Here is a 27,710-nt window from a genome sequence, read left to right as displayed (position 1 = left end):
GAGATGGATTTTAATGGTGAGGCTTTTGTTTTTGTAATCAGGCTCTCAAAAATTATATAAAAATTTGGGTTTAAATTTATCAGGCAATATATCGGTTATCGGCTTTCAAATACAAAGATTTATCGGTTATCGGTATCGGCAAATATTTTCATATCGGTGCATCTCTAATAAAAATACAATATTGGGAAAACTGAATGCACTCGAGCATGCTTTGAATTTCTACTCACATTAAGGTTTTGGAACAGAGCCAATGCATCAGAGTAAGCGCTAGTTAACTGTGTTTGTTTCATAGGGGAATTTCACATCTCGTAACAAGAGTTTATAACCTACAGCGTTTCAGTTTATAATACAATATCTTTAATAGCTACTCACAAAGCTACTGTAAGCTAAGCTAGCCATTCATGGAGAAGCCATTTGTGTGCATTCGACCTGTTTGTCTTTATATGACATCATCCGTTGTCCTTTTTGAAGTCCTTTTGGAAACGCATTCGACTCAAATAAAGCGCGAAACCGTCTGCACGCACACAAACATGTGGCGTGAAAATGCAGCGACACATGCCATCCTGACAATTGGATTTCATAAAAGCAGCAGATTGGTTGTCCTTTAAACATTTTAATGAAGCTAAATCAAAAAATTACGGCCATGGTGACAAACAAGGCCGTGGTTTTACGCGGACGCTTCAAACACCGCCTCGCCGCAACAATCACCCCCCGAGCGACTTTATATTGAGTTTCAATCCGTCAAGCGACCATCTGGTGTAACTGTGAGCTTGTTTTGAAGTGCGCTCTTAAAACTGTAAAAGAAGGGATGTCAAGGAACAAAGCATTTCTGTGGTTTGTTGGGTTTTCTCTGTCAACAAAAATGAACCATCTGAACAGATGAGTGACATACTAGTGCCATTAACAGGAAGCACTGGAGAATCATTACTTCATAAGTGTGTGTGTGTGTGTGCCGCCACGTTTACATTTGTAGGCCTCAGGTTTTGTCTCACAATCTCTTAATATCTCAATTGTTTCTCTAAGCAGATTCAATGGAGAGCTAATGGACACTTTTGCTCTCAAGTGGGTCAGTGTTTTATGTTCAATACTATATTAATAGCATTAATAAAGTACTATTTACTTCTAAAGCCATTTTTTGGTCTAATTCTATGTTGTACACATCAGTAATATCTTTGAATTACCTTTATTTGAGGGCTTTTATTTAGACTTTTATATCTTTTTTAAGTTTGCATATTGTTGAGCCTTTATAGTTTAGTTCATGTTGCCACGGCAAAAAGGGATAGTTCACCCTAAAATGAAAATTAAGTCATTCAATTCAACCATTTACTTTATTAAATCAGTTCCTCAAATACATCATTCATTTACTCACCCTGGTGTTGTTCTAATGCCGTGTGAACTTCAAAAGGAGAACTTTAAACGTCAGAAAACATGCCGTATATTCCAAGTGTTCTGGGGGTTTATGAAAGGGTTTGGTGAAAACCAAACTAATATTTAATGTATTATTTAACAAAATTTTGCAGTCTAGCACAGAAGACCAATCGCCAAGGTCAAAAATGTTGTTAAATAATACATAAAATTTTGGTTTTGATTTTCACTAAACCACCAGAACATTTGTTAATCAATGAAATAATCATTCTGTGATACTTTTGTGTCTTTTTTAAGTTAGTCTCTATTCACTGCCATTATATGGACAAGCGCAAGTGGGACTTTTTTTAAGTCCCCCTGTAGCCAATTATATCTATTAAAACTCATATTTGATCACCAAAATGGCATATTTAATTTTTTTTCCTTGAAAAAAATCATTCATGCCTTAAATATCTTGAATGTAACTCAACACCCTTGCCTCATTAAGTATACGCGGTTCTATGAATATGCAAATGAGCCCCGCCTCCACTCACTCAGCTCAGAGATCCACTGGCTGACGATCACACGTTGATCTGATTGGTTACAAGGTAGTTTGTGTCGTCAGAAACACCAGCGATTTCAAACCGTGTTTTTGAGACTGTCTTTGGTTCACTGCAGTTTTAAGCAGAAAATACTCAGCAATGCTGTCGACTTTACACATGCACAGGCGTGCTATTTTATATATTTATTTAATTATCTTTATCGTTATCCTCCTTGTGTATGAACAGGCCTTTACTCAGCATTCTTGTCTTGTTTTCATGTTCAAATATCTAAACATTCTTAAATCAAGATACTTTTTCTTGAAAAGTAAGATATTAAGTCTTGTTTTCTGAAAAATATATTAAAATGAAGTAACTTTACGCTTAAAAAAAAACATGTCTGCAAACGGGGTAAGAAAAGGGAAATCCATTTTTCTGATCCCACTAGCAGATATTTATTCTTGTTTTAAGCATAAACTCACGTACCGGTAATTTTGATCAATTATTTAAGAAGACAATACTTAATATCTTAAGTAAAGTTAGCTTCTTAAGTAAATGTATCTTTTAGATATTTGTACTGAAAAACAAGACGAAAATACAGAGGAAGAAAATCATTTTTGTTCTTGAAAAGTATTTTAAGGCTTGTTTCTTAACATTGATTTGATTTAAAATAGCGCCCTCAAAGAAAACTCTGCATGACAAGACATTCACAGCTTTGCTGGAATTACTGCATTACCGCTAGTCATACATCTAAAAAATACTGTTAACTGGTTCAATTGCTGGTTATCAGGAGTTGTAGGCATGCCAGCTGGAATGAAACACGGACACACACACACACACACACACACACACACACACACACACACACACACACACACACACACACACACACACACACACACACACACACACACACACACACACACACACACACACACACACACACAATACCACCCAAAACCAGTATGAACACATGTAGAATTGAACATTTCTTGTGTTGCCTCAGCAACGTTTTTCTACTAAGAACACTGGGTATTAATTATAAGCTTTAAGGTATTAGTTTCTCAGAATATGCTTATTAAATGTACTCCATATAATCCAGCGAAATCATATGTGTAATCCTGGGCGGTTGCAGTGAGATGTTTGCTCTTTACCACAAGGGGGAGTGTTGCTTTCTCATTGCACTGAATCTCTCGCTGAACCTGTACAGAAACCGCATGACAGTGACTTGAACATAGATATCAACTTAGCTTTCATATATATATATATATATATATATACACATACACACACAGGTGAAACTCGAAAAATTTGAATATCGTGCAAAAGTTAATTTATTTCAGTAATTCAACTTAAAAGGTGAAACTAATGTATTATATAGACTAATTTAATTGCAAAGTGAGATATTTCAAGCCTTTATTTGTTATAATTTTGATGATTATGACTTATGAAAACAATATTCTAATTTTTCATAAGCTGTAAGCCATAATCATCAAAATTATAACAAATAAAGGCTTGACATCTCACTTTGCATGTAATGAATCTATATATTACTGAATTACTGAAATAAATTAGCTTTTGCACCATATAACATTTTTCGAGTTTTACCTGTTAGCTTTTATGTAGTTCAATCACTTATCTAAAATGCAACTGCTGATATATTTCTGATCTTTTTAATCTCTTATCAGCCTCTTACAAGCAGATTTGGTGATTTTTTTTTTGTCGTTTACAACGTTCCTTGGAAGTCATAAAAAAACAAATTCAATCAACTCAGTTGTTGATGTACAGTACAGTAAGATTACAGAGCTATAAAATGAACGTGTTTTGAAGACATTTTGATCTCGAGACCATTGTTGAGATCTCTCTGAAGCTCTCGAGGAGACGCACGTGAGGTCTTTTTCTCAGGAGAAACAAGTTTCTTTGCTGCACATTTAACCTAAAACGATTGCGATATTAAACATCTTATGGGAATGCATCAATAAAATCAACAACTGGTTCAAATGCATTGCTTAACATAATGTTTGTACCCACAAAACATGTTTTATGGAGACATCTAATATGTTAGAAAACCAACCTCTGATTCAAATGCGTAACGTAACGTGATGTTAGCACCCACAGAGTATCTTTGAATGTGTAAAGGGACCGAATCGAGAAAGAAAACCTAGTTCCCCGCCTCCGCCGAGTCATGAAATATCAACCGTGAAACGTATGCATGGAATGATCACTTGATTGTGCAATAGACTTACAGCCAATTTCATTATGAAAAGAGAGGGTTGAGCCTCGAAGCCTTTCATTTGCGGTCTGTGCAGCCAAAGCACGTGTTTCATGCCTGTGAAACGCTCTCATCTGCGAGTGTGAAGCTGAAGAGGCGTGGATAAAGCTTGAGTTACCTGCCCTAGACTTTCACCTGCGGAGAAATGGAAAGAATTTAACAAACCAGCAGCAGTCGATGAGCCTGGAACATAAAACCGTCGGCATTCCACCAGAGAGAGAGGGAGAGGGAGAGAGAGAGAGAGAGAGAGAGAGAGAGAGAGAGAGAGAGAGAGAGAGAGAGAGAGAGGAGGAACTTGACGCTCACGGCAGGTTCACCTGAAAACACTCAATTCGCTCCTCCTTGAAAACACAGCGTTTGTAAAACCCTCAATCTTGCTTTCAAACCCGAGAACGGGACGGCAAAGCATCCTCGATCTGAACCCTGACTATGGCTCTCAGATTTCTAACTTTACAGGGAATCAGAAAGACCCGTCGGAGAGAGCGAAACAGTGCGTTCGGTGGAACGGAGTGGCCGATGTGAGGTGGATTTCTGCACCGAACAGACATCATGGTCAGACCCCAACGCTTGTGGATCTTTAACGTGCTCCTGTGTTTCGGCCTCATTTATTCTAGACTCGGGTGAGTGGAGGACATGCATTATGTATATGCACTTTAAATGCAATGCAAACATGTAAAGTGCTTCTTCTGGAACACGATGTTTACATTTGGGTGGTTGAAGCATTACATCAAAATCAACATCAACAGCACTTTCTTTAAGCGTTTTGAATCTATTCTGACTTCACTTTTTTGAAATGGACCAGCGGTATGATTAAAAAGTACAAATATGAGATCATAAAGATGCATTAATAGCAACAAAAAAAGCAGTTAATATGTTTTTTGGTGAATTATTGCACGTCACACTAAATAACTTGTCTACTTATAGCTCAAGCATTTCATGTGCTATCTGTTTTCTAATGGGAGAAAGTAAATATTACGCAATTTAATGCATATATTCACTCCAAAACACTAACCCTAAATTTAACAAATGTGACATTTTGGATCACATTTGTTGAATAAAATAAAATAACTTTTGTTGTTGTGTTGTTGCATTGCAATTATCACCATTATAAACACATGTAGACGTGATTTCAGATCTGTACACCTGCTGCAGCTTTGAAAGCTAATAGGCTTGAAGATTGAAGGGTTTAAGGTTGTCGTGTGAGTGAATACGATCTTTACAGCTATTTTTCACCGTGTTTTTCTGAGTTAAGCTGTTTGCAGGCAGATTCATCTGTGGTTTACTCTCTTTCTCTCGCTTTCACCTCTCTATACCCTCAGTAATAACAGCATGCCGAGTTGTATTTCCACATTCCTTCACCCTCCAGTTTTGCAAGACCTCACCTGAATTCTTTAGGGATTTGTTCGTATTCCAACAGAGGGTCGCCTGTCATCTAGTCTATTCATCATTTACTTTTATATTTAACTCTTTGCTCTCGTTTATTTAGTTTGTGCTGTGCGTTTGACACATGCGCTGCCATTTGAGAAATGATACTCTCGGCAATGCAAAATGGAATTAGTATATCGTATCTAGATCTGCGTGTGCCTTTCTGCATGCACAAACAGACGAAGGATCATCTTTTGAAGTGGAAATCCATTCATGCCGCTGTTATTTACCCAAAACAGGTTATTATATACAGCTTACGGTAACTTATAAAATAGAAAATCTCTTTTTTTCTCCTCATTTTTGGCCTCTTGCAAGCACGTTTGTCATTATGTCAAAGCTCTGAGATTAATCATGCAATCTCTAGAAGACAGGAGATTGCTCCCGAGACCTCATATGACTGAAAGCATGCCTTGAGATCTTCAGATAACGTGGGGTCTCGTCAGGTCAAACCTGTTTTGTCACCCCTGAGGCTTGATATCTGTCAGTATACCCCCTTCACCCTCTTTCTCCAACATGACATATAGGCTACAGCACATGCAGGTACAAGCATAGCATTTCACTCAGCGCATTAATAAAGCTGGCCTACAGATTTATAGCTTGTCTTTGGACTAGTCAGTGTATGTTAACTTCTACTCGTTTTTTTTTCTTTTCTTTTTTTTCTAAAAAGGTTCTGACTTCACGTGCCATCGGAATTATGGTAAAGGCTAGTTTCCTGGTTGAAGATCTCAAGTCAAAATATGAATGCAATGAGCTCATAATTATGACTTCCCAAGTGGGAAGTAAGAAATTTCCGAGCACGTGAAGGCAGCACTAGTGATTCAAATAGCCTATAAACAACAACAACACAAAGTTTAGTAGGCACTACAAAAAAAACAACAACAGTTTTGCTGTTGCTACAAGCCATAATCTAGTGGAAAAGTAAACAAAGTGAAAAGTAATCTCAGAATGTTCAGTCAATTCAAAGATTCTAACAGGAAACTCGAGATTCTACCGTTGCTATGGTGACTTCCGCGGCGAATTCAATTTTAGTCAGCGAGGCATGTGAAAATAACCTACCTAGGCTACATATTTATTTGCATAAAAGTAAGATGGTTGAGTGGACACTAAAATGAGTGAGGGAGAGTAGCTATATATTTACTTAGTAAATAAATGCTCACGAACACATGTCACGTCGCTAAACAGATAAGCAACCGCTATCGACAGAATACTACGCATTGTTTATCACATTATTAACTTAGAAAGTCCTCTTTGGATAATAGGCCTATAAGGCGCGCTAAATTACAAGTAGGTTTGCGCGAGACTAGACGAAACCCAACACATGATTTCGCGCCAAAAACTACAAGTCAGTGTAATAAACATGAAAGACTTAACTTCTGTAATAGTATTTAAACCTTTAAGTGACGCTGTGCTTGTATTAGGGAGCCTCGGTTACCTCTCCAGCGGGCACGGGCGCGATGTCAGTCAGTGTGGCCCCTAGTGGCCCCTTTATCCAAAAGTGGGCGGATGGTGGTGTGATGGTGCCGTCCTCTGCCCAATGGCAGCCCGGAGTCTCCGGAGAGGAGAGAGCCACTTCTGTTTCCATCCCCGAATCCCCCCCAAAACCATCAGCCCGCTCCGACTGAACGAACTGCGCGATGACACAGCGCGTCTCCTTCGCACACACACGCGTCTGGGAGTTACGCGCCGCGTAAAGGAAGCTCCGTTACCGAACATCACGGGGACTAAACGCGTTTGTTTCTCTCAGCCCGTCAGAAAAGCGTCCGTTCGCTCCATATGTCACCATGATCCTCTTCTCATCGCGCAGTGTGCTTCTGTCTGTCTACTATCCGCAGATCTTCCTCATCCTCACCAGCGGGAGCTACCTGTAAGTTTACTAACCAATAACTCTGTGTATTTCACGTTCATACAAAACCAGGCGAAAGTTTGGCGACATTTCACTGTTTCTTACGGTGACAGAGATGCTTTAAATTGGGTTTACAGACTTATATATACAGCCAGCTTATTTACAAAACTAACATTTAAATGCATGTTTTGAGGTGTTTTAGTTAGACAGTTGATGGAAAACCACTTAACAAGTGTCTAGCATGAATGGGATCTCCTGTAATAATGTTTTAAAACGCATCCCTCACAAAATCCAAAAGGAATATTGACTTTAAACGGAGAGTTTTATAGTTACTGCAAGCTTGGCAATCTCCATGTGTACAGGATTCCATTTGGAATTTGGAACTTAATGGTAAATTCAGTTGTAATCAAATAAGAACCCATTGGATGAATCCTTATCTGAAAAAAAAATCTTATAAAATTCTTATTTGAGTCTTATTGCATTGAATACTGGACAGATACATTTAAAGTAGTTTTCATTTGTGTGATATATTGGTTTTTGATCATGTTACTATACGTTAATAGTCACAACAGAGAACAAGTACGGCCAAACCTTTGACTGACTGTGTACAATGATGGATTAATAAAACATTAACATTTCGTATTGATCTATAGGGAGACTTCTGCTGGGGAGGGGGTTTTCTTGAATGAGCTCATGATAGATTGAGTAAATATGGGAGTTAATATTTAGATAAGCTTAATGAATGATGTTGTGTTGATGGTGAAGCTCCACTTGTGCTCATGCGTTCAGATGCAAGATTCGGTTTAATTTGACTGTATTTTGGTAGATAGTTTGATCTCTTGATAAGTTCACTATGCTACAATAATGTTTGCTTTTTAGGTGACCTTAAAATGTGCATCATCCAAGTTTACAGGTTTTGTTCAAGTCATGCAGATTGTTTATATGACTAGGATACATCACTGCCCGGTAGTCATTCGTAGAGTCAGGATAGATAGAAATACCTCAATCCTTTTTATTTGTTACAGTGTTGAAGAGGATGTTAAAGTGCAAATCTGGTCCTGGTTGGGAAATGTAAGTGTTGTTCAGCGTTGAAATTGAATGGGAGAGAATTTCATTTGGCCACTGAGTGGCAGAGAAGTTCAGTAAGATTCATATATAAAGTGTGTGTGTGTTCAATTATAAGTTACTTTGGTTTTGCAGACCTACGGTTTCTCAGTTGAACCTTCACCTGCTCTAAACAGCCCCAGGATCAATGCTACACCTTTTTGCATCTAAATAATACCAATGAAGTATGAGGGCTAGTCGTCACACAGTTCACGTTTATTTCTGCCTAGTCACAAACCTCAAAGTCTTGAGTACAAACAAGCAATTGAACATTACAACTGCTATTGCTGGGGCAAGTTGTCACACAATGAGGCGTATTCCAGTCATATTGAAAGCTATTTAAAGACCTTTCAGCATATAATGTAAACAGTAAATGAGGATGCACAGCCAAAATGTAGAAGTAAACACACATGCATTTGGCCAACACAGATATTATTAATCAACACATTGAATAAAATGCATGTGGCAACTTTACCCTTATTACCAAAAAATCTATAAAAAATACCCCAAATATCAGATATATAGTTGTTTTTGTCGGTTTATTGTGTTAAACATACTGTAATTTTACTTTGGCCGACAGAATTCAGAAAATTGTGAATTCAAAAAAAAGTTAACAACAAAAAGCATTACTAGAGAAAACAAGGACTTTTAAACGCAAAGCTTTATAGTTACTGTGGGTAACACTTTACAATAAGGTTCATTAGTTAACATTCGTTAAATACGCAACATGAACTAAGAATGAACAATACTTCTACAACATTTATTAATCTAGTTAATATTAATTTAAACATTCACTAATACATTATTAAAATCAAAGGTTGTATTTGTTAACATTAGTTAATGCACCGTGAACTAACATGAACTAACAATGCTGTATTTTTATTAACTAACATTAGCAAATATTAATAAATACTGTAACACATGTTTTGTTCATAGTTATTTCATGTTAGTTAATACATTAACTAATGTTAACTAATGAACCTTATTGTAAAGTGTTATCAAATAATTAGTGTAACTTCTGTGAAAAAAGTAATGTGAACAATCATCTCGTCCTCGTGAGCTTCTGAGCGTTTGACTGACAGCGATGCCAAGCTGCTCTGTGAAATTATTTTCCTAATAATTTTTTCCCCAAAGCCTTGTTGTGTCTCTTTGTTAAATGACCTCCAGACCAAGGCCTTCGTTCCGCAGCTGGAGACCCCAAACTCAATATTAAAATAGATGTGGCTTTTCGTTGCCATTTAAGTGGGTAAGTCTATGTATAGCGCTGGTTTGCACATCACGAACGACACTATTGTTTGCTTTTACATTTTAAACCCTCTTTATTCAGCACAGTGAAAATTCGATACATTTTGTGGAATGAATGGCTTTTAAAGGGAGGTTAAAAAGGAAGTACGTGGCTTTCGCTAATAGTTATGTGCATGTTTGAGTTTTTTTGGGAAGTAAACGCATCAGGGAATCTCTCACAGGGTGAATCTACTTCATCTGAAGGCTTTTTAATAGTTTTATGAGGAAAATTTGGTGTGGGAAAAGTAAAAAAAAAGAAGGGTTACATAAAATGCAAAATAAAACATTGCACGGCAAAAAAATAATAATATTTTTTCTCAGTATTTTTGTCTTGTTTTCCAGTACAAATATCTAAAAATTCTTAAATCAAGATACTTTTAAAAATAGAAAAATATATTTATATTATATATTTATATTTTTAAAATATATAATAAACATATTCCCTTAGAATTAAGTTTCTTGTTTTCAGCAAAAACTCACTTAGTTTTGATACTTTTCTTTTCCCAGAAAAACATAATATCGCAAGAAATGTTGCTTCTCAAGTAAATGTATCTTGATTTAAAAATGTGTAGATATTTGTACTGGGCTTTTTTTTTTTTTTTTTTTTGAGAGAGAGTTACTTACAGTTTCCAGACTTCAGACATTGAGCATATGTACTGTAAAAAAATAAAGATAATACAATTCATTTTTTAAACAAATCCCTTAATTTAACCTCCTGAAACCACCCGCCATGTAACAAGCATAACAATTTAATCTCAGATAATAAAAACAACTTATCTTCTGGAAAATATCAATTCACTCTGTCCCATTATTAGCATGAAAGATCCTTTGCTATTCCGAAAGAGCCATAGTTTTAATAAACTGCCGTTTTAGACGTATAACTAAGCCCATAAAAGTCACATTTCCATTTTTCTGAATGCATGGAGATGTAGTCTGAGGTTTGAGAGTTTGCTGGTGCCAGTTCATCCATGTTGGTAGTTTAGAGTTTGTTTTAGCAGGATTTGTTTTAAGTAGAATGGACTGGGTGATAGCCGGAGCCAAGCGCACAGGGAACATTTATTTTCTTGTGTTTAAAAGTAGAGTGCATTTACTCATCCTGGGGATTATTTATTCCTCATTTACCAGGAAATCCTACTCATGTTTGAAATCTTCCTGGTGAGACAGAACTGATTTATTTTGTCATATTTTAAATGGACCACAATTAAACTTACATTTGGGGCTATTTAAGTGTAGGGTCGCTTGGTAAAAAAAACAGGGTTATTTTCAGATGGGAAAATACATGTTTTGTCGGAGTTAAAACATTCTGCATTACCTGTGTGGTCAGAAAACACTGCATGAGAAACCATTAAACATGCAGCTAGCAGGTTGTGATTTGTATTTTAAGAGGTTGAGGTTGATGTGCATTTTAATAGTTTTCTTAAACAATCATTTAAAAATGATTCCTCATTACAGAGCTACAAAGTTAAGGAGAAAGTGAATGTTTCAAAGCTCAGATCGTTTGATTTGGGAAGTGTGATGAGAAATGTTTGAGTTTCTCTGTGTTTTGATCGCAGACTTTGGTATCTCGCCACAGTTTGAGACTTTGTTGAGATTTACTGTTATGAGATTAAACAATGCAATGTATCTGAGAAACAGAAGACAAGCGAAAAGCACTCTTATTGATGTTAATGTGAGATATTACGTAAATCAAGCAACGTGTGACTTTTCTTCAGGTTTACATCACAATAACCTGCTCTGAAGGATACGGTCTATATTCAACTTGTTTAACCGAAGACATCACTTGTTTAACCAGAAACAACGTCATTTGGTTCTTTATGACTGTGGATGAGCAGGACAGCCATAATAAGAGGTTTTAAATGAAAGCCAAATAAATATGAAAAAAAAGGGTGGAGCATTTCATTTGTTTCTAAAGCAGCATGTTCTGCGGTCCACAATCTGATTTATGGAGCTATGGGAAAAAACATTTGCAGATGAAACTATGTGATGACTATATCATATCATTAGTTTTGCAAATCCTGTAGTCTCAGGTTGCCAGAGGGTTGTTATGCAGTTGCTACACAGTGTTCTGAGTGTTTTATAGCTCATTAAGTGGTTGCCAGGGTGTTGTTATGCAGTTGCTACACAGTGTTTTGTAGCTCATTAAGTGGTTGTCAGGGTGTTGTTATGCAGTTGCTATGGTGTTTTGAGTCATTTACCTCATTATGTGGTTGCCAGCGTGTTGTTATGCAGTTGCTACAATGTTTTGATTGTTTTGTAGCTCGTTAAGTGGTTGCTAGGGTGTTGTTATGCAGTTGCTACAATGTTTTGATTGTTTTGTAGCTCGTTAAGTGGTTGCCAGGGTGTTGTTATGCAGTTGCTACACAGTGTTCTGAGTGTTTTGTAGCTCATTAAGTGGTTGCCAGGGTGTTGTTATGCAGTTGCTACATAGTGTTTTGTTGCTCATTAAGTGGTTGCCAGAGTGTTGTTATGCAGTTGCTATGGTGTTTTGAGTCATTTACCTCATTATGTGGTTGCCAGCGTGTTGTTATGCAGTTGCTACAATGTTTTGAGTGATTTGTAGCTCGTTATATGGTTGCCAGGGTGTTGTTATGCAGTTGCTATGGTGTTTTGAGTCATTTACCTCATTATGCAGTTGTTATGCAGTTGCAACAATGTTTTGTGTGTTTTGAAGCTCGTTATGTGGTTGCCAGGCTGTTGTTATGCAGTTGCTACAGTGTTTTGAGTGTTTTGTAGCTCGTTATGTGGTTGCCAGGGTGTTGTTATGCAGTTGCTAAAGTTTTTAATTTTTTGTAGCTGGTTATGTGGTTACCAGGGCGTTGTTATGCAGTTGCTAAAGTTTTGAAAGTTTTGTAGCTGATTATGTGGTTACCAGGGTGTTGTTATGCAGTTGCTACAGTGTTTTGAGAGTTTTGTTGTTTGTTATATGGTTGCCAGGGTGTTGTTGTCATGCACTGGCTAAAGTTTTGAGTGTTTTGTAGCTGGTTATGTGGTTGACGGGGTGTTATTATGCAGTTGCTACAGTGTTTTGAGAGTTTTGTTGTTTATTATGTGGTTGCCAGGGTGTTGTCATGCAGTTGCTAAAGTTTTGAGTGTTTTGTAGCTGGTTATGTGGTTGCCAGGGTGTTGTTATGCAGTTGCTATGGTGTTTTGAGAGTTTTGTAGCTGGTTATGTGGTTGTCAGGGTGTTGTTATGCAGCTGCAGCACGGTTCAAACCCTAGTGAGCTGTTTTGTATACTTCGGGTAGCATCCTAAATAAAACGAAACCAATTGACTGATTTAAATGCAAATGTGGACGTCACACAAATAGTGAAGCATATGAGAGATTTGACTCGCGATTTCATTTCAACAGAATTTGGCATTAATGGATAATTGGGGAAAAGGATTATTTTAGTTACGGATTATGTAATGAAATATTATTCACTACCGCTCAAAAGATTTTTGAAATGTTTTTGAGTCTCTTCTGCTCACCAAGGCTGTATATATTTAATCAAAAATACATTAAACGTGGTTAAATATTATTTACAATTTGAAAGAACTGAAGAATATATGTTAAAAATTTAATTTATTCCTGTGATCAAAGCTGAATTTTCAGCATCATTACTCCAGTCTTCAGCGTCACATGATCCTTCAGAAATCACTCTAATATGATGATTTACTGCTCAAGAAACATTTATGATTATTATTATCAATGTTTAAAACAGTCGTGCTGCTTCATATTTTGATGAGTGAATGGCAACAGATTCTTTTGTAACATTATAATGTCTTTACTGTCACTTTTGATAAGTCAATGCATCATTGCTGAATTAAAAATGACCCCAAACGATATTTACAATCAATATTCATCTCACTTTGTTTGCCATTTAGAAGCATTTTGCATTGCATTCTGGGGATTAAAAAGGATACATGGGATGCATCCTTTAAAATCCGGCCAATATCAGGTACGTTTTTGACCGTGCCTATGATGCTCTCTAGGTAGGAAGCTCACTAGGCTTGGAACAGATCTATAGATTTGGCAGCAAAACTTCATATTCCTCATAGCGGCTCACTTAATGCCCGGGTTTGGAAGGCGCTGTATTAACGTGTGGTCGAGTGTTAGTTTGTGTTCGCAGAAGGGTTTAAATAAACACACACTTTTAGCTGCTCGCCCCTCGCGACTCCATTATATGCAGAAACAGGAGATGTTTCTTAAACACAGACCCTCGGCTTCATCACACATGTGCTTTTGTATTTAAGAGTAATTCTTAAGCCTTTGTGGGCATGGAAACACAAAACCAGAAAAGAATCAAACCAGCCGTATCCGATTTCCAATGAACATTCCTGGTCTTTGTTCCGCACTGTTTGATCTATTTTGACGTCGGATCCATAAGTCGCAGCTATTCTCCGGACCCGTCCACTCCTGCGTGCCTTTTTTTTTTTTTTTTTGCTGACACACGCATTGCTTGTTGCAACTCGCCTCGCTTGCGGTGGAGTCCTCGCGGCCGGTGACGTCATTCTTCAAAGTTGGCATGCGTTTTTGCATGAGTTTTTACAGCCCTCGTCTCTGACATGTTTGAAAGGCACATATCTGAACGGGTTCAATGCTCGTAAACAGAGTTTAGCTCATGCAAACAGAGTGGAGAAAATACTCTGCGTGCATTTTAAGAGCGCTGTCGAGGGCTGTATCAACACCAAAAGCCCCGTGATGACAGAGATGTGTGCGTTTGGAACACGACCCACTTTGTGTGGTCACAGTTGCATGAAAATATGACGAGAATCGAAAAAAGGGGATCTTTATAACCAGTAACACATTGTTCTATTCTGTTATGTTATGTATTCCAGTTCTGTTCTTTTCTATTCTATTCAGTTATGTTCTGTTTTATTGCTCTAATTCTACTCTATCATGTTCAGTGGTGGGGTTCTGTTGTGTTCAATTATATTCTCTTCAGTTTTATTATATCATGTCGTGTTCTGGTATATTTCATTATATTCTATTTTGTTAATTCGCATGCAGTTATGTTTTTCATTTCTAGTCTATTTGTTTTTGTCCTATTCTACTCTACAGTTACGTTTTGGATTATTCTATTCTAAATTACTGTTTACTTCTGTTCAACTCTATTCTTACAGTCTATTCAATTCTATTGTATTTTTATTCATTCACATTCAGCAGTGTTTTTCTGCGTCTACTCTAATTGTTTTCATCCTATTCTTGGTCTGCCTTTATGACTTGGTCTATTCTATTCTGGTTCTATTCTATGTTACAGTTATGCTTTTGCCTATTCACTTCTGTTCAATTCTATTCTGTTTTGTTCAATTACATTCAGCTCACTTTTATGTTCAATTATGCTTCTCTGGTCTATTCAGTTCTATTGCATTTTATTCATTCACGTTTAGTTGTTTTTTTCTATTCTATTTGTTATTGTCCATTTTTGCTCTACAGTTGCCTTGGTCTATTATTTTCTGATTCTATAGTTATGCTTTTGCATATTTACTTCCGTTCAGTTCTATTCTGTTTTGTTAAATGGCATTCTGCTGTGAAATTAGGCTATTTCAATTCTATTTTATTTATTCACATTGAGTTATGATTTATTTTATTTTCTGGTTGTTTTTGTCCTATTTTGCTATACGTTTATGTCTTGGTCTATTCTGTTCTGTCTTGTTGATTCTATTCTATATTAAAGTTTGTCGTTGGCCTAATCACTTCTGTTCAATTCTATTCGGTTACATTCTACTCACTTTAATTAAATGTAATGTTCAGTTATTGCTGTTCTGGTCTATTCAGTTCTATTGCATTTTATTCATTCACGTTAAGTTGATTTTTTCTATTCTATTTGTTTTTGTCCTATTGTGCGCTACAGTTGTCTTGGTTTATTCTATTCTGATTCTGTTGTATATTACAGTTATGCTTTTGTCTATTCACTTCTGTTCAATTCTATCTGTTTTGTTCAATTAGCCTACATTCAGCTCACTTTTATTCTGTCATGTTCATTAATGCTGCTCTGGTTTATTCAATTCTATTTTATTCATTCACATTCAGTTATGTTTTTGTTTTCTATTATATTTGTTTGTGTCCTATTTTGCTATACGGTTATGTCTTGGTCTATTCTATTCTGTCCTGTTGATTGTATTCTATATAAAAAAAATGTGTTGGCCTAATCACTTCTGTTCAGTTCTATTCTATTTTGATCAATTATATTGTACTTGCTTCTATTCTATGTTATGTTCAGTATATGTTCTGGTTTATTCAGTTTTATTTTATTCATTACTGTTCAGTTATGATTTTTAATGTCTATTTCATTAATTATTGTTCTCTTCGAGTCTGCGGTTATGTGTTATTCTATGATATTCTAATATATTCTATGTTTTTGTGGTCAGATCTTTAATAACTGTTTTTAATTCTACATTTTGAACTACTGTGGATGCTTAAAATCAGCATGAAATAGAAGTTTCGCTGGTCTTTTCTTCCCTGTTGTGACGTATATCCGAGTGAAATGGCTTCTGGAACAAGAACAAATGTAGGGCGGGGCTTGATTTTGTCCATAGGGATTTGATTGGATGGTTGTGGTTTGCTATTGGTGGATCTCATGTGAGTGACAGGTTGTCCCGCTCGTAGAATCAGAATAGAATTATCCAAAACGTAACTTTAGAGCAGAATAGGACAACACGTCATCAGAGAAGAGAAGAGATGTCGCTGCAAGAGCGATGGAAACTTATTTTGATTCATGATTACGAGGCACATGAAAACGATACGATAAATTAAAAACGATAATGATTTGCACGGATGAATCATTTATAATAAGCACTGCAATATTCCGTAATAAAGTAAGAAATGTAAAATTTGATTTCATGGTGATTTTAACCAAGCTTCAACACTGGCTAAGTTTACATGCAACCGAATAATCCATTAGTAATTGCATTGATGGCTCAGTCGGACTGAAAAGCATTCATGTAAACACTTTAATTGATCCGATTGAGCTCGATACGAATTAAATTTCGATCGGATTGAAACTTGTTTCGGATTCTCATCCACAGACGACTGGTTTTGGGCATTTTTACTGTGTGATAAATATAAGCAGCTCGGCACAACGGTTCATATGCTCATTTACTCCAAAAATGGATAAATATTACTTGCTGTTTACTCACAACTTTAAAGGAGATTTTTTTGCACCCTCAGATTCCAGATTTACAATAGTTGTATCTCGGCCAAATATTGTCCTATCCTACCAAACCATACATCAATGGAAAGCTTATGTATTCATCTTCAGATGATGTATAAAGCTCAATTTAAAAAAAATGGACCCATGTGACTGATTTTGTGGTCCAGGTTCACAAATAAAGAACCAATGTAGAAGAATAGTTATTAAGCGCAAACTCTGTATATTCGTGCAGTGTGCGCATGTCAACAAAAATCAATTCCGATTTGAAGCTTGTGACATATAAACGCGCACATCAACCCGATCGCATGTTTAACGTTTATTTAAACACTACGTTCAGATTCATCAAATTGGAATGAATTCAGTCCGATTGAAACAAAAGTTGTGCATGTAAACGTAGCCACTGTGATGCAAGTATCTAGTTAATGTCCGTCCCCGTTCTTTACTCTTTGGTTTTGTCTCTTCTGTCCCATAGGGCTCTTTCTTCTGTGGTGGCCCTTGGTGCGAACATCATCTGTAATAAGATCCCGGGTCTCGCGCCCCGCCAGCGTGCCATCTGTCAGAGCCGGCCCGACGCCATCATCGTGATCGGAGAAGGGGCACAGCTGGGCATCAACGAGTGCCAGTACCAGTTTCGCTACGGGCGCTGGAACTGCTCGGCGCTGGGCGAACGCACGGTCTTCGGACAGGAGCTGCGAGTAGGTCAGTGGTCGTCGCAGGTCTTTGTCATGAATGCTTTGTTTTCGGGCTGGTGTGGACTTAGCCTGGGCCTACCAGACTCTCATACATTTCATTTGTACAGAGAGTCTGGCCTCTCTCCATTGACAAGTGTTTACTTCCTTGAAGGCGGGTACTCTGTTGAAGTTTAAAACTATTGGATCACTCTGGATCGGCCATAACCAATCGCTACGTTTGGTCGTGGCGAAACTTCAACTCAAACTAGCGCACAACCTCAACGTCATCATTCTGAGCCACTCCCTCTGTTCGCTGATTGGACCGGTAAAAAATTGGCCGGAGAAAACCCACGAATATACAGCAAACCCAGACGACGTACTGAAGGAAAATTAAAATTGAGCGGAAGTAGGAGGGCGGAGCCAGGCTAGTGTGGACTAAGATCTGCATTAAAGCAATATTTTGTTCAATTGACCCTTCGAAGGGAGTTTGATTGACAGGCAATCTGACCAATCATAATCCTTCGAATCCGTCATTTTTGTCCAACAAAGCAGAGAGTTAGTAGATTAACATTGGAGGACTTGAACTTGAAAAGCGGAGTGCACTGACGTCTTTCCGCGGTCAAAACAACATTCCTTCTGATGTTCATTCATGTTTATTTGATGCTATAAATGAACTAGAAGGAAGAGATAATCGGTTCACGAGTAGCTTTAACTGATGCTCTACAGCGATCGGTCAGACACATTAAAGAGCCACAAAACGGCATTTATTGTTTCAGTTTCTTAATTTTTTTTCCAAATTTGAAAGTTGAGACTTTGTTTCATATCAAAAGTAAGCTGGTCTGTGTCTGTCAGTGTGTTGTCAGTGTCTCTCTGCTCCGCGATGTGTTTTTCCCTGCTTGAGAACATGGTGTGGCATGAGAGCGGCGTAGCTTGTCGGACATAGCGACAGTAACTAAAGGGGGCGGGTCTTTGCGAACGGTCAATTACAGTACATTCGGCTCACTTTTATTATGTCATGTTCATTAAAGGGGTGGTATAATGCCCTTTTCACAAGATGTAAACCAGATATTTTTATATAGCATGTTAAAGTTGTCACTTTTTGAGGGTGAGCAAAAACAGAATTGTGTCTGTCCCTTTAAATGCAAATGAGCTGCTGCTCCCGGCACAGGGGGCGAAGCTTCAAGAGCTTGTGTCCTTGTACCTAAAACACACATGCACTGAAATATTTTAAATTTGGACTGCAGTACCTATTTAAACCACTAGCTGTCATTCTTACCGACTGCACCTTTTAATGCTGTTCTGGGCTGTGTTTCTCAAAAGCATCTTGAGCCTAAATAGATCGTAGAGCCATTGTCATCTTCGGACAGGAGCTGCGAGTAGGTCAGTGGTCGTCGCAGGTCTTTGTCACGAATGCTTTGTTTTCGGGGTGGTGTGGACTAAGAACTGCATTCAAACAATATTATTTCAAACAATAGACTTGCGAATGTCTATTAGCATTCACATTCATGTCAATGACAGGTGCTTTAACCTCAGTAAATTATGAAAATCTTATACGTCTATGTGGTGTTTTTAATGTGCTTTAAGACAATCCATGTGTAAATTCATGAGTCGACAGCATTGCTGAGTATTTTCCATTTCTGAATGGTTAGTTGATGAATTTATGTTGCTGATGTGTAGTTATCTTCTAGTCATTGATTAGCATATTCTGTCATAATAATCTATAAATCGTGTTCCGGGGGCGGGGTTTATGTAAATTTGAGGGTTGGTGATGTCACTAACCCGTGAGGAATGTCTGTAGTCCCGACCAGCCGTTTGTTGTAATCCTTAAAAAACTATTTCTTTAAAAGCAAATATCACCCTTTGCTTTGAACTTTGAGCGTTGTAACTTTGCAGATGTTGTTTATGATCAAACAGCAACTTTACACACTAACTGAAGTAAGAAAAGTGAAATCATAATCAACCCCCCCTTTAATACTTAGAGAGCAATTTTGATGCTTGCTTTAGAAAATGCCATTGACCATTGAAGACCCTGCCATAAAAGTTGTGTCGCTCTTTTTCACTCGATCTCTCTCCCCCGTTGTGTTTATACAGTCGAAATGAGCTACAAACCTGGCAAACATTTGCATTTTCATGGCTTTTGTGTGAAGAGGCATTCCTGACTGGGTTGCAGGGCACTTTGCTCTTTTACACTGTCGTTTATACATTTCCCCTCATTTGAAAGCGTTTTGTCGCCGTTTAACTGCGGTCAGACTGTGACTTCACACCAAAACGCTCTGTAAACTTCCATCACTTCAACCCCACAAAACGCATCGCAGCTCCTTTGAAATTTTACACTTCTGTGGTGAATCTTTGAACTTTGCTTGAAGGGCTTGTTTACTCTCGTCCAAAAAAACAACAACGGATGGAAATCGCATTTATAAGCAACTTTTATTGGAGTTTGCAGTGAGTCCTGTAGTCTAAGCAAGCTTTGCATGTAGTAAAACGGTAGGTTATGCTGTTTTCGTTGTTCTGAATCCATATTTTAAGCAACAAAACAAACTTTTAATAATAATTTCCCTTAGCTTTTGTTTTTTGTTTGTAAATTATACTGGCTGAAAAGTGTTTCTTGGTGATGCAAAAAATATTAAGTAGGGCTAACTTAAGATCGTTAGTTTTCCCGAGTGGGGTTCAGTATCACCAATCTTTTTAAATGTCTTTTTTCCCTGTAAAACTCAAATTTCTTAAGTTGAGCAAATAAAAAAAATGTGGAAATTGGTACTAAGCAACATTACATTATGAATGGAAACTGACGTTATGAATGGAGACGATTTTAACAAAGCATTTATTCCAAAAAAGCTATTTGATGCTAAATATTATTTTACTAGATAGATGATAATGACATTTCTTCTGCAGAAAACACACAAAAGTATGCTTTAAACACTTGTCGGTGTATGAATGGGTGAACGTGAGGCAATGTAAAGCGCTTTTGTGGCCATTGGGTCTGTGAAAGCGCTATATAAATGCAGTCCATTTACCATTTGTTACAATTATTTTATCCATTAAATGCAAAGTAAATAGATTTTTCTTTCAACATGATTTCGATTTTAACATTTTTAAGACTCTTTTATGTGTACACTAAAAAATGCTGGGTTGTTTTAACCCAATTTTGGGTCAAATATGGACAAACCCAGCCATTGGGTTACATTTTTAAAGTGCATTTTTGATCCAACGTTTGGGTTTGTCCATATTTGACCCAAAATTGGGTTAAAACAACCAATCATTTTTTAGAGTGTAGAATTATTTAGTGCAAACAAAAACTTATTTTAACAAAATGTATTGTTTTTTCCCCCTAACTGACATCATGATTCCCTCCTACGTTTAAACTCCTCCCCTCCAACCACCATGACATCATTCTCGTACGCCACACCCACTTTTCACAGTCCAATCCATTTTTTTTATTGTCCCATCCTACGTTTTCTTTATTTTCATTGATTATCCCGTTTCACTTGAACGTGTGCAGTTGTTGACTTTACGCTCGTTGGTGCATTTATTAATGTTTTGCATTTTTATGCTTTATTGATTGTGCAAAAGGTGAGCAGAGCGTCACAATAAACTCTTAAAACCTTGTTCAAGAGTGTAGAGCATCTCTGATCCAGTGGAGGCATTAGTAATGTCATGCATATGTGGTTCCTTCTCCGTTTCATTACAACGATAAGTGAAGGTGTCACTTTGACTGTAGTAACTGCAGATCTGATGCACACTCACTGTCTCATTCCCTGCAAAACAAACGTGTTTCTGTACGTGAAGCCTGTGAAGTGTCGGGATCACAAAACCAGTCACATGGGTAATTTTTTTTCAATTGAGATGTATACATCATCTGAAAGATGAATAAATAATCTTTCCATTGATGTGTGGTTTGATAGGATAGGACAATATTTGGCCGAGATACAACTATTGAAAATCTAGAATCTGAGGATGCAAAAAAAACAAAAAGGAAACATTGAGAAAATCTCCTTTAAAGTTGTGCATTTATGTCCACGATTGTGCTGCATTCACTCACAAAAATACATGTTTTATATATTTACGGTAGGAAATTGACTAAATGTCTTCATGGAACATGATCTTAATATCCTAATGATTTTTGGCATAAAAGAAAAAGGGATCATTTTGACCTATACAATGTATTGTTGGATATCGCCACAAATATACCTGTCCGACTCGAGACTGGTTTTGGGATTCAGGGTCACATTTGTGTTCAGCCAATCAGGAATCGTTCAGCCAAAACCGTTTCGATGGCTAGCTTGTGTTGTGACGTTCACAGTTGCTCTCGAACGGTTATTGCGTGTTTGCGACGTGGAGCGTTTTCGCAGTTAAAAGCCGTTTGAGAGCTGATTTGTACTTGATTTGTGTGTTGAGTTCATTGTTAAATGACGTTAAAACCGATGTTTTAGTCGCTCTTTAGAAGCTCCAGGAATATCTCAATCCACTCGTGATAGACTGTATGAAACGAGACTCAAGGATTTTTTCTAATTGTAAATCCTCCAGATTGTAACCACTAAATTGTTCCTGCTCGTAAGGAGCTCGTCTACATCGCCGCTGGATTCCTGTTGTTTTCGAAGAGATGATGATCAACAGACCGCAGAGTTAATTCTCTCTCTCTCTCTCTCTCTCTCTCTCTCTCTCTCTCTCTCTCTCTCTCTCTCTCTCTCTCTCTCTCTTCTCTCTCTCTGTCTCTCTCCCTCTCTCTCTCTCTCCGGTCAGTTTTGGCTGTCCTCTGCGGCGCACATTAATAGATGGGTTATTGAGAGTTTCTGAAGAATTGACTGGAGGAAGGATTCGGTTTCAGGAGGAAGAAAAGGGCCAAAGTGGATCCTCAGTTTCAGAAACGGTCTGTGAATAAATATCTGTAGAGCTGGCAGTGCAGAATGACAGAGAGATCATAATCCAACTCTTCCAGAGGTTAAAGCCAACTTACTGAAGCCCTGCATGTGTCCTCATGGAGAAGACGACAGAATGCATTGCAACGAGCTCAGTTACAAAATCCACCATGGTATATATTTTAGAAAATATAATTTTATTGTATTATAGTTATACATATACATTATGTATATATATTTATAATTATTTTTAATACATTTTTATATATTATAAATATATTCATTCAATACAAAAAGTATAAAAGTATATTCATATAATGAATATATAATAATAATAAATAAATATTGATAATATAATTGTATATATATATAAATATTAATAAAATATAATATTATACTTTCTAAATTAATAACAATAATTTATATATATATATATCTTATTAAAAATAGATTATGTTGACCATTATTAGCATTTTTGTTTTTATAAGAGTATTGTGTCATTAGCAACTTTAAAACATTAAACTCTATCTAAAGTCTTGTAGAGAATATTAATTTGTTTTGCACAAACCGTTTCTTTAATTGTGTCATGAAGCTGATTGTGTATATAATCTAAGATCACTATCTAAGAAGTTAAAAGTTAAAAAAACCTAATCTAAGATCTGATAATAAAATCTGATCATACCTGTTAGTTTTTAGTGTGATTAAGTGCCTGTTAAGTCTGTGTGTGTGTGTGTGTGTGTGTGTGTGTGTGTGTGTGTGTGTGTGTGTATACAGTTTATGAAACCTTTTCACAATATTCTAATTTTGAATTTGGGGTTTTCATAAGCTGTAAGCCATAATCATCAAAATTATAACAAATAAAGGCTTGAAATCTCTCACTTTGCATGTAATGAGTCTATATAATATATTAGTTTCAACCTTTTAAGTTGAATTACTGAAATAAATGAACTTTTGCACCATATTCTAATTTTTCCAGTTTCACCTGTATATATATATATTTTTAGTATGTTTTACAAGAAAATACTATTTCAGTCGTTCCTCTTCAAAATGTCATCTTCAGTCAATGTGTTATTTGTCATTTATTAATAATTAATTGTGAAATTCACTAGCAATTTCTGAGTGAAACTTGTTTCTACACCATTTTTCCCGTGTATCGGAACGAGAAGGAAGTATTATATTATATTCTTCACAGTGACGTGGCCGTTATCAGAAGGAAATCTCAAGCACACGCATTTAAGCATGAAGTGCAACTCCTGAACGACTTACATGGAAGTGAATGTCAGGAGTATACGCTTGCATTAAATCATGTGACGTGTTGAGATGTGCAGCTTTCCTGCATGGACAGTGTGTAAAGGCTCAGAAGTGTCCACAGGTGTTCAGTGTTCACTCTGACTGATGAAGTGCAGATTACTCACATCACAGGAGAGATAGAGGAACGAGTGGGAGCTCAGTGTATCTGTGTGGAAATGTGTGTGTGTGTGTGTGTTTAGTGCAGGATTACATGTTCTCATCAGGGATCGAGTGAGGGAAATAATGAACAGATAAGTTATCTACCTCCAGAACTCCAACTTTTTAGAAAAATTAATATGGATTGTCGACAAATGGATTTTATATATATAAAAAGTTTATATAGAGCTTTTTAAGTTATATATTTATACATATGTTATAAGTTATTTTATATATTTTTTTATTTATGTATTTCTGTGAGTGTGTGTGTTGAAGTGGTGCAGGGCCGTGTGTGTGTGTGTGTGTGTGAAAATATAGGACAGTGCTGATGAAAGTCTGCCTGCCACTCACAGATCCTCATCGCTCGACGCTCGTCTCTGATTGGACAGACTTTAACCTTCATCATGAACACTATAAATATAAAGAGCCTGATTTGCACGTGTTCTGATCTCGTCACAGTGATAAACTACAGTGAGTGCTGGAACACACACACACACACACACCGCTTGTGGACGTGATCAAGCAGAGTCGTTGATTGTCTCCTCATGAATGGAGCTTCAGGTCCTCCTCGGGTGTGTGTGTGTGTGTGTGTGTCTCGATGCTGTCCTCAGATGATGCTCAGGGTTAGTCTCCTCATGAATGGAGCTTCAGGTCCTCCTCGGGTGAGTGTGTGTGTGTGTGTGTCTCGATGCTGTCCTCAGATGATGCTCAGAGTTAGTCTCCTCATGAATGGAGCTTCAGGTCCTCCTCGGGTGAGTGAGTGTGTGTGTGTGTGTGTGTGTGTGTGAGTCTCGATGCTGTCCTCAGATGATGCTCAGAGTTAGTCTCCTCATGAATGGAGCTTCAGGTCCTCCTCGGGTGAGTGAGTGTGTGTGTGTGTGTGTGTGAGTCTCGATGCTGTCCTCAGATGATGCTCAGGGTTAGTCTCCTCATGAATGGAGCTTCAGGTCCTCCTCGGGTGAGTGAGTGTGTGTGTGTGTGTGTGTCTCGATGCTGTCCTCAGATGATGGTCAGGGTTAGTCTCCTCATGAATGGATTATCAGGTCCTCCTCGGGTGAGTGAGTGTGTGTGTGTGTGTGTGTCTCGATGCTGTCCTCAGATGATGCTTGGGGTTAGTCTCCTCAATGGAGCTTCAGGTCCTCCTCGGGTGAGTGTGTGTGTGAGTGTGTGTGTGTGTGTCTCGATGCTGTCCTCAGATTATGCTCGGGGTTAGTCTTCTCAATGGAGCTTCAGGTCCTCCTCAGGTGAGTGTGTGTGTGTGTGTGTGTGTGTCTCGATGCTGTCCTCAGATGATGCTCAGAGTTAGTCTCCTCATGAATGGAGCTTCAGGTCCTCCTCGGGTGAGTGTGTGTGTGAGTGTGTGTGTGTGTGTCTCGATGCTGTCCTCAGATTATGCTCGGGGTTAGTCTTCTCAATGGAGCTTCAGGTCCTCCTCAGGTGAGTGTGTGTGTGTGTGTGTGTGTGTCTCGATGCTGTCCTCAGATGATGCTCAGAGTTAGTCTCCTCATGAATGGAGCTTCAGGTCCTCCTCGGGTGAGTGTGTGTGTGTGTGTGTGTGTGTGTGTGTGTGAGTGTGTGTGTGTGTGAGTGTGTGTGTTCTTGTTTTTCTATCCCGGTGGGGACTTAAACCTGACTGCACACAGACTCGTGGGGACTCGTGTCACCGTGGGGACCTAAATTGAGGTCCCCACGGGCAAAGCCCCATAAGCACCTCCCAAACAGTGTTAGGACACGCCCCATGTAGTTTTTTTCGAAGTCCTCATGAAGACCCTTTTCAAGAGAAAAATCTGTGTAAGTGTGTATCTCTGCGCCCCTGGTGGTCACACAGTATATTGCCGTCCCCTCGAGTCACATTGTTCTGGAAAAGTGCATTACTCTCTAGCGCCGTTGGACAGTATAGTGATCAATAATAAAATTACAATTTGGCAATCTATTTTAAACTGTCTTTTTAGTAACGTAAGATATGAATTAATAGGAGTTTTAATATACTATAAATTAGTATACTATTAATTATTTATATTACTTTATAAAAAATCTGAATTAAATAATTTACTGTTGATGCACTAGAATGAAAATTCTGGATATTTACATAATTATTTTTTTTAATTTAGCAAATTCTAAAAAATCTTTTTTTATATTTCCTCATAAGGCATTCAATTATTAGAATATAACAGATCTATTAAAAATGCCATTTATGTAATTTCTCATGGATCTGTCTATATTCATATACTCATTATTGATGACAATAGGAAATCAAAACGAGGTTGACGTGTTGTATGGGAGGGGATTATTTACAAAATCTTCATCAATTAATTGTCAGTTTAAAAACACTTCAAAGTGATTTTGTTAATGTAATTATAATACATTATTATATTACTCTAATATATAATTATCATTTAATTATAATCTAATTAAATCAATATTAAATGATAATACAGTTTTTCTCCTCTAGGATATACCCTTCTGGTAGCCTTTCTGCATATAACAGAATTCAAAGAGTTTACTTTCAACAGATAACCAATACACTTATTTAAAATAATAATAAACTAACAGTAGGCCTATACAATATACAATCTTTGTTTCTAAAATTGGCAGCTGCTGTAATTTCAAATCTTCTGGTTTTCTTTTTAATATATCACCACATACAAATGGGATTCTACAGATTTTGGTCATCTGTAATTGTAAATCCTTTGCACAAAATTGTGTGATTTTTGATAACTGCAGGCATTCTACAAAGTTCTGTGCTCTCTCAAAAGCCTTACAAGTAAACACGCTAGGTGTTTTTTATCTTCTAAATGCTACCCGCTAACAGAGCAACACATTATACTCTCATCATACATCATATCTCACAGTTTATCAGTCTTTCAGTACCCTGTGCCCACTGCCCAGATGAGATAGCAGAGTGGCTGATGTTGCTGTAGCAGGACCTATGGAGAGTGCTCACTGTGGGAGAATGGGGCCAGACACATCTCTTTTCATGAAGCTAAAGGAAGTGAACAGTACAGAGTGTGAGATAAACAGATGCTGGATCAAAAGTTGAGAAATAATCTCGCTATAAAGTAGAAGTGGGACATGATCGCTTGCTAAAAACATGGCTAATGCCCCTGTGATAGCTGATGTAAGCATGTGCCAGGAGCGTATATGTTCACAGTGTCACTCCAGGAACAGCTGAAGGCCATAGAGGAGGACTGATCATCACCAATAGTCATGTTAGCAGAGCAGTTAATAGAGCCAGCATGGTATGAAGCAGAAATGCTAACAGCATCTGAATGTGGTGGACCAGTACCTCACAGAGCAGCTAACCCTAACACAGAGCAGCTAACCCTAACACAGAGCAGCTAACCCTAACACAGAGCAGCTAACCCTAACACAGAGCAGCTAACCCTAACACAGAGCAGCTAACCCTAACACAGAGCAGCTAACCCTAACACAGAGCAGCTAACCCTAACACAGAGCAGCTAACCCTAACACAGAGCAGCTAACCCTAACACAGAGCAGCTAACCCTAACACAGAGCAGCTAACCCTAACACAGAGCAGCTAACCCTAACACAGAGCAGCTAACCCTAACACAGAGCAGCTAACCCTAACACAGAGCAGCTAACCCTAACACAGAGCAGCTAACCCTAACACAGAGCAGCTAACCCTAACACAGAGCAGCTAACCCTAACACAGAGCAGCTAACCCTAACCCTAAATCTAGCGGCACATTGACCTCTATGGTTCCAAATGTTGGTGACAGCAGCTGCCAAATTATTATAATCTGACAAGGTGAATCAAATCCTGGAAATGATG

General features: G+C 37.6%; 1 protein-coding gene across 2 annotated transcripts in view; it reads left to right on the top strand.

The window, feature by feature from the left end:
• Window positions 1–4,175: 4,175 nt before the first annotated feature.
• wnt7bb (wingless-type MMTV integration site family, member 7Bb) overlaps window positions 4,176–27,710 on the top strand; it is a 56,282-nt gene continuing 32,747 nt past the window's right edge. The window contains exons 1-2 of one of the 2 annotated variants that reach the window (XM_079603431.1): window positions 4,176–4,775; window positions 17,418–17,644. In XM_079603431.1, the coding sequence (XP_079459557.1) occupies window positions 4,705–4,775; window positions 17,418–17,644 (298 nt within the window). In that variant the 5' untranslated portion in view covers window positions 4,176–4,704. Of the gene's footprint in view, window positions 4,776–7,030; window positions 7,445–17,417; window positions 17,645–27,710 lie in introns of those variants that run through there. The other variant, XM_079603430.1, reaches the window with a different exon arrangement.

The sequence above is a fragment of the Phoxinus phoxinus genome (assembly GCF_949152265.1).
Source record: "Phoxinus phoxinus genome assembly, chromosome: 25".
NCBI lineage: Eukaryota > Metazoa > Chordata > Actinopteri > Cypriniformes > Leuciscidae > Phoxinus > Phoxinus phoxinus.
The sequence above is the reverse complement of the archived record's forward strand: the minus strand, read 5'-3'. Positions and strand labels throughout refer to the sequence as shown.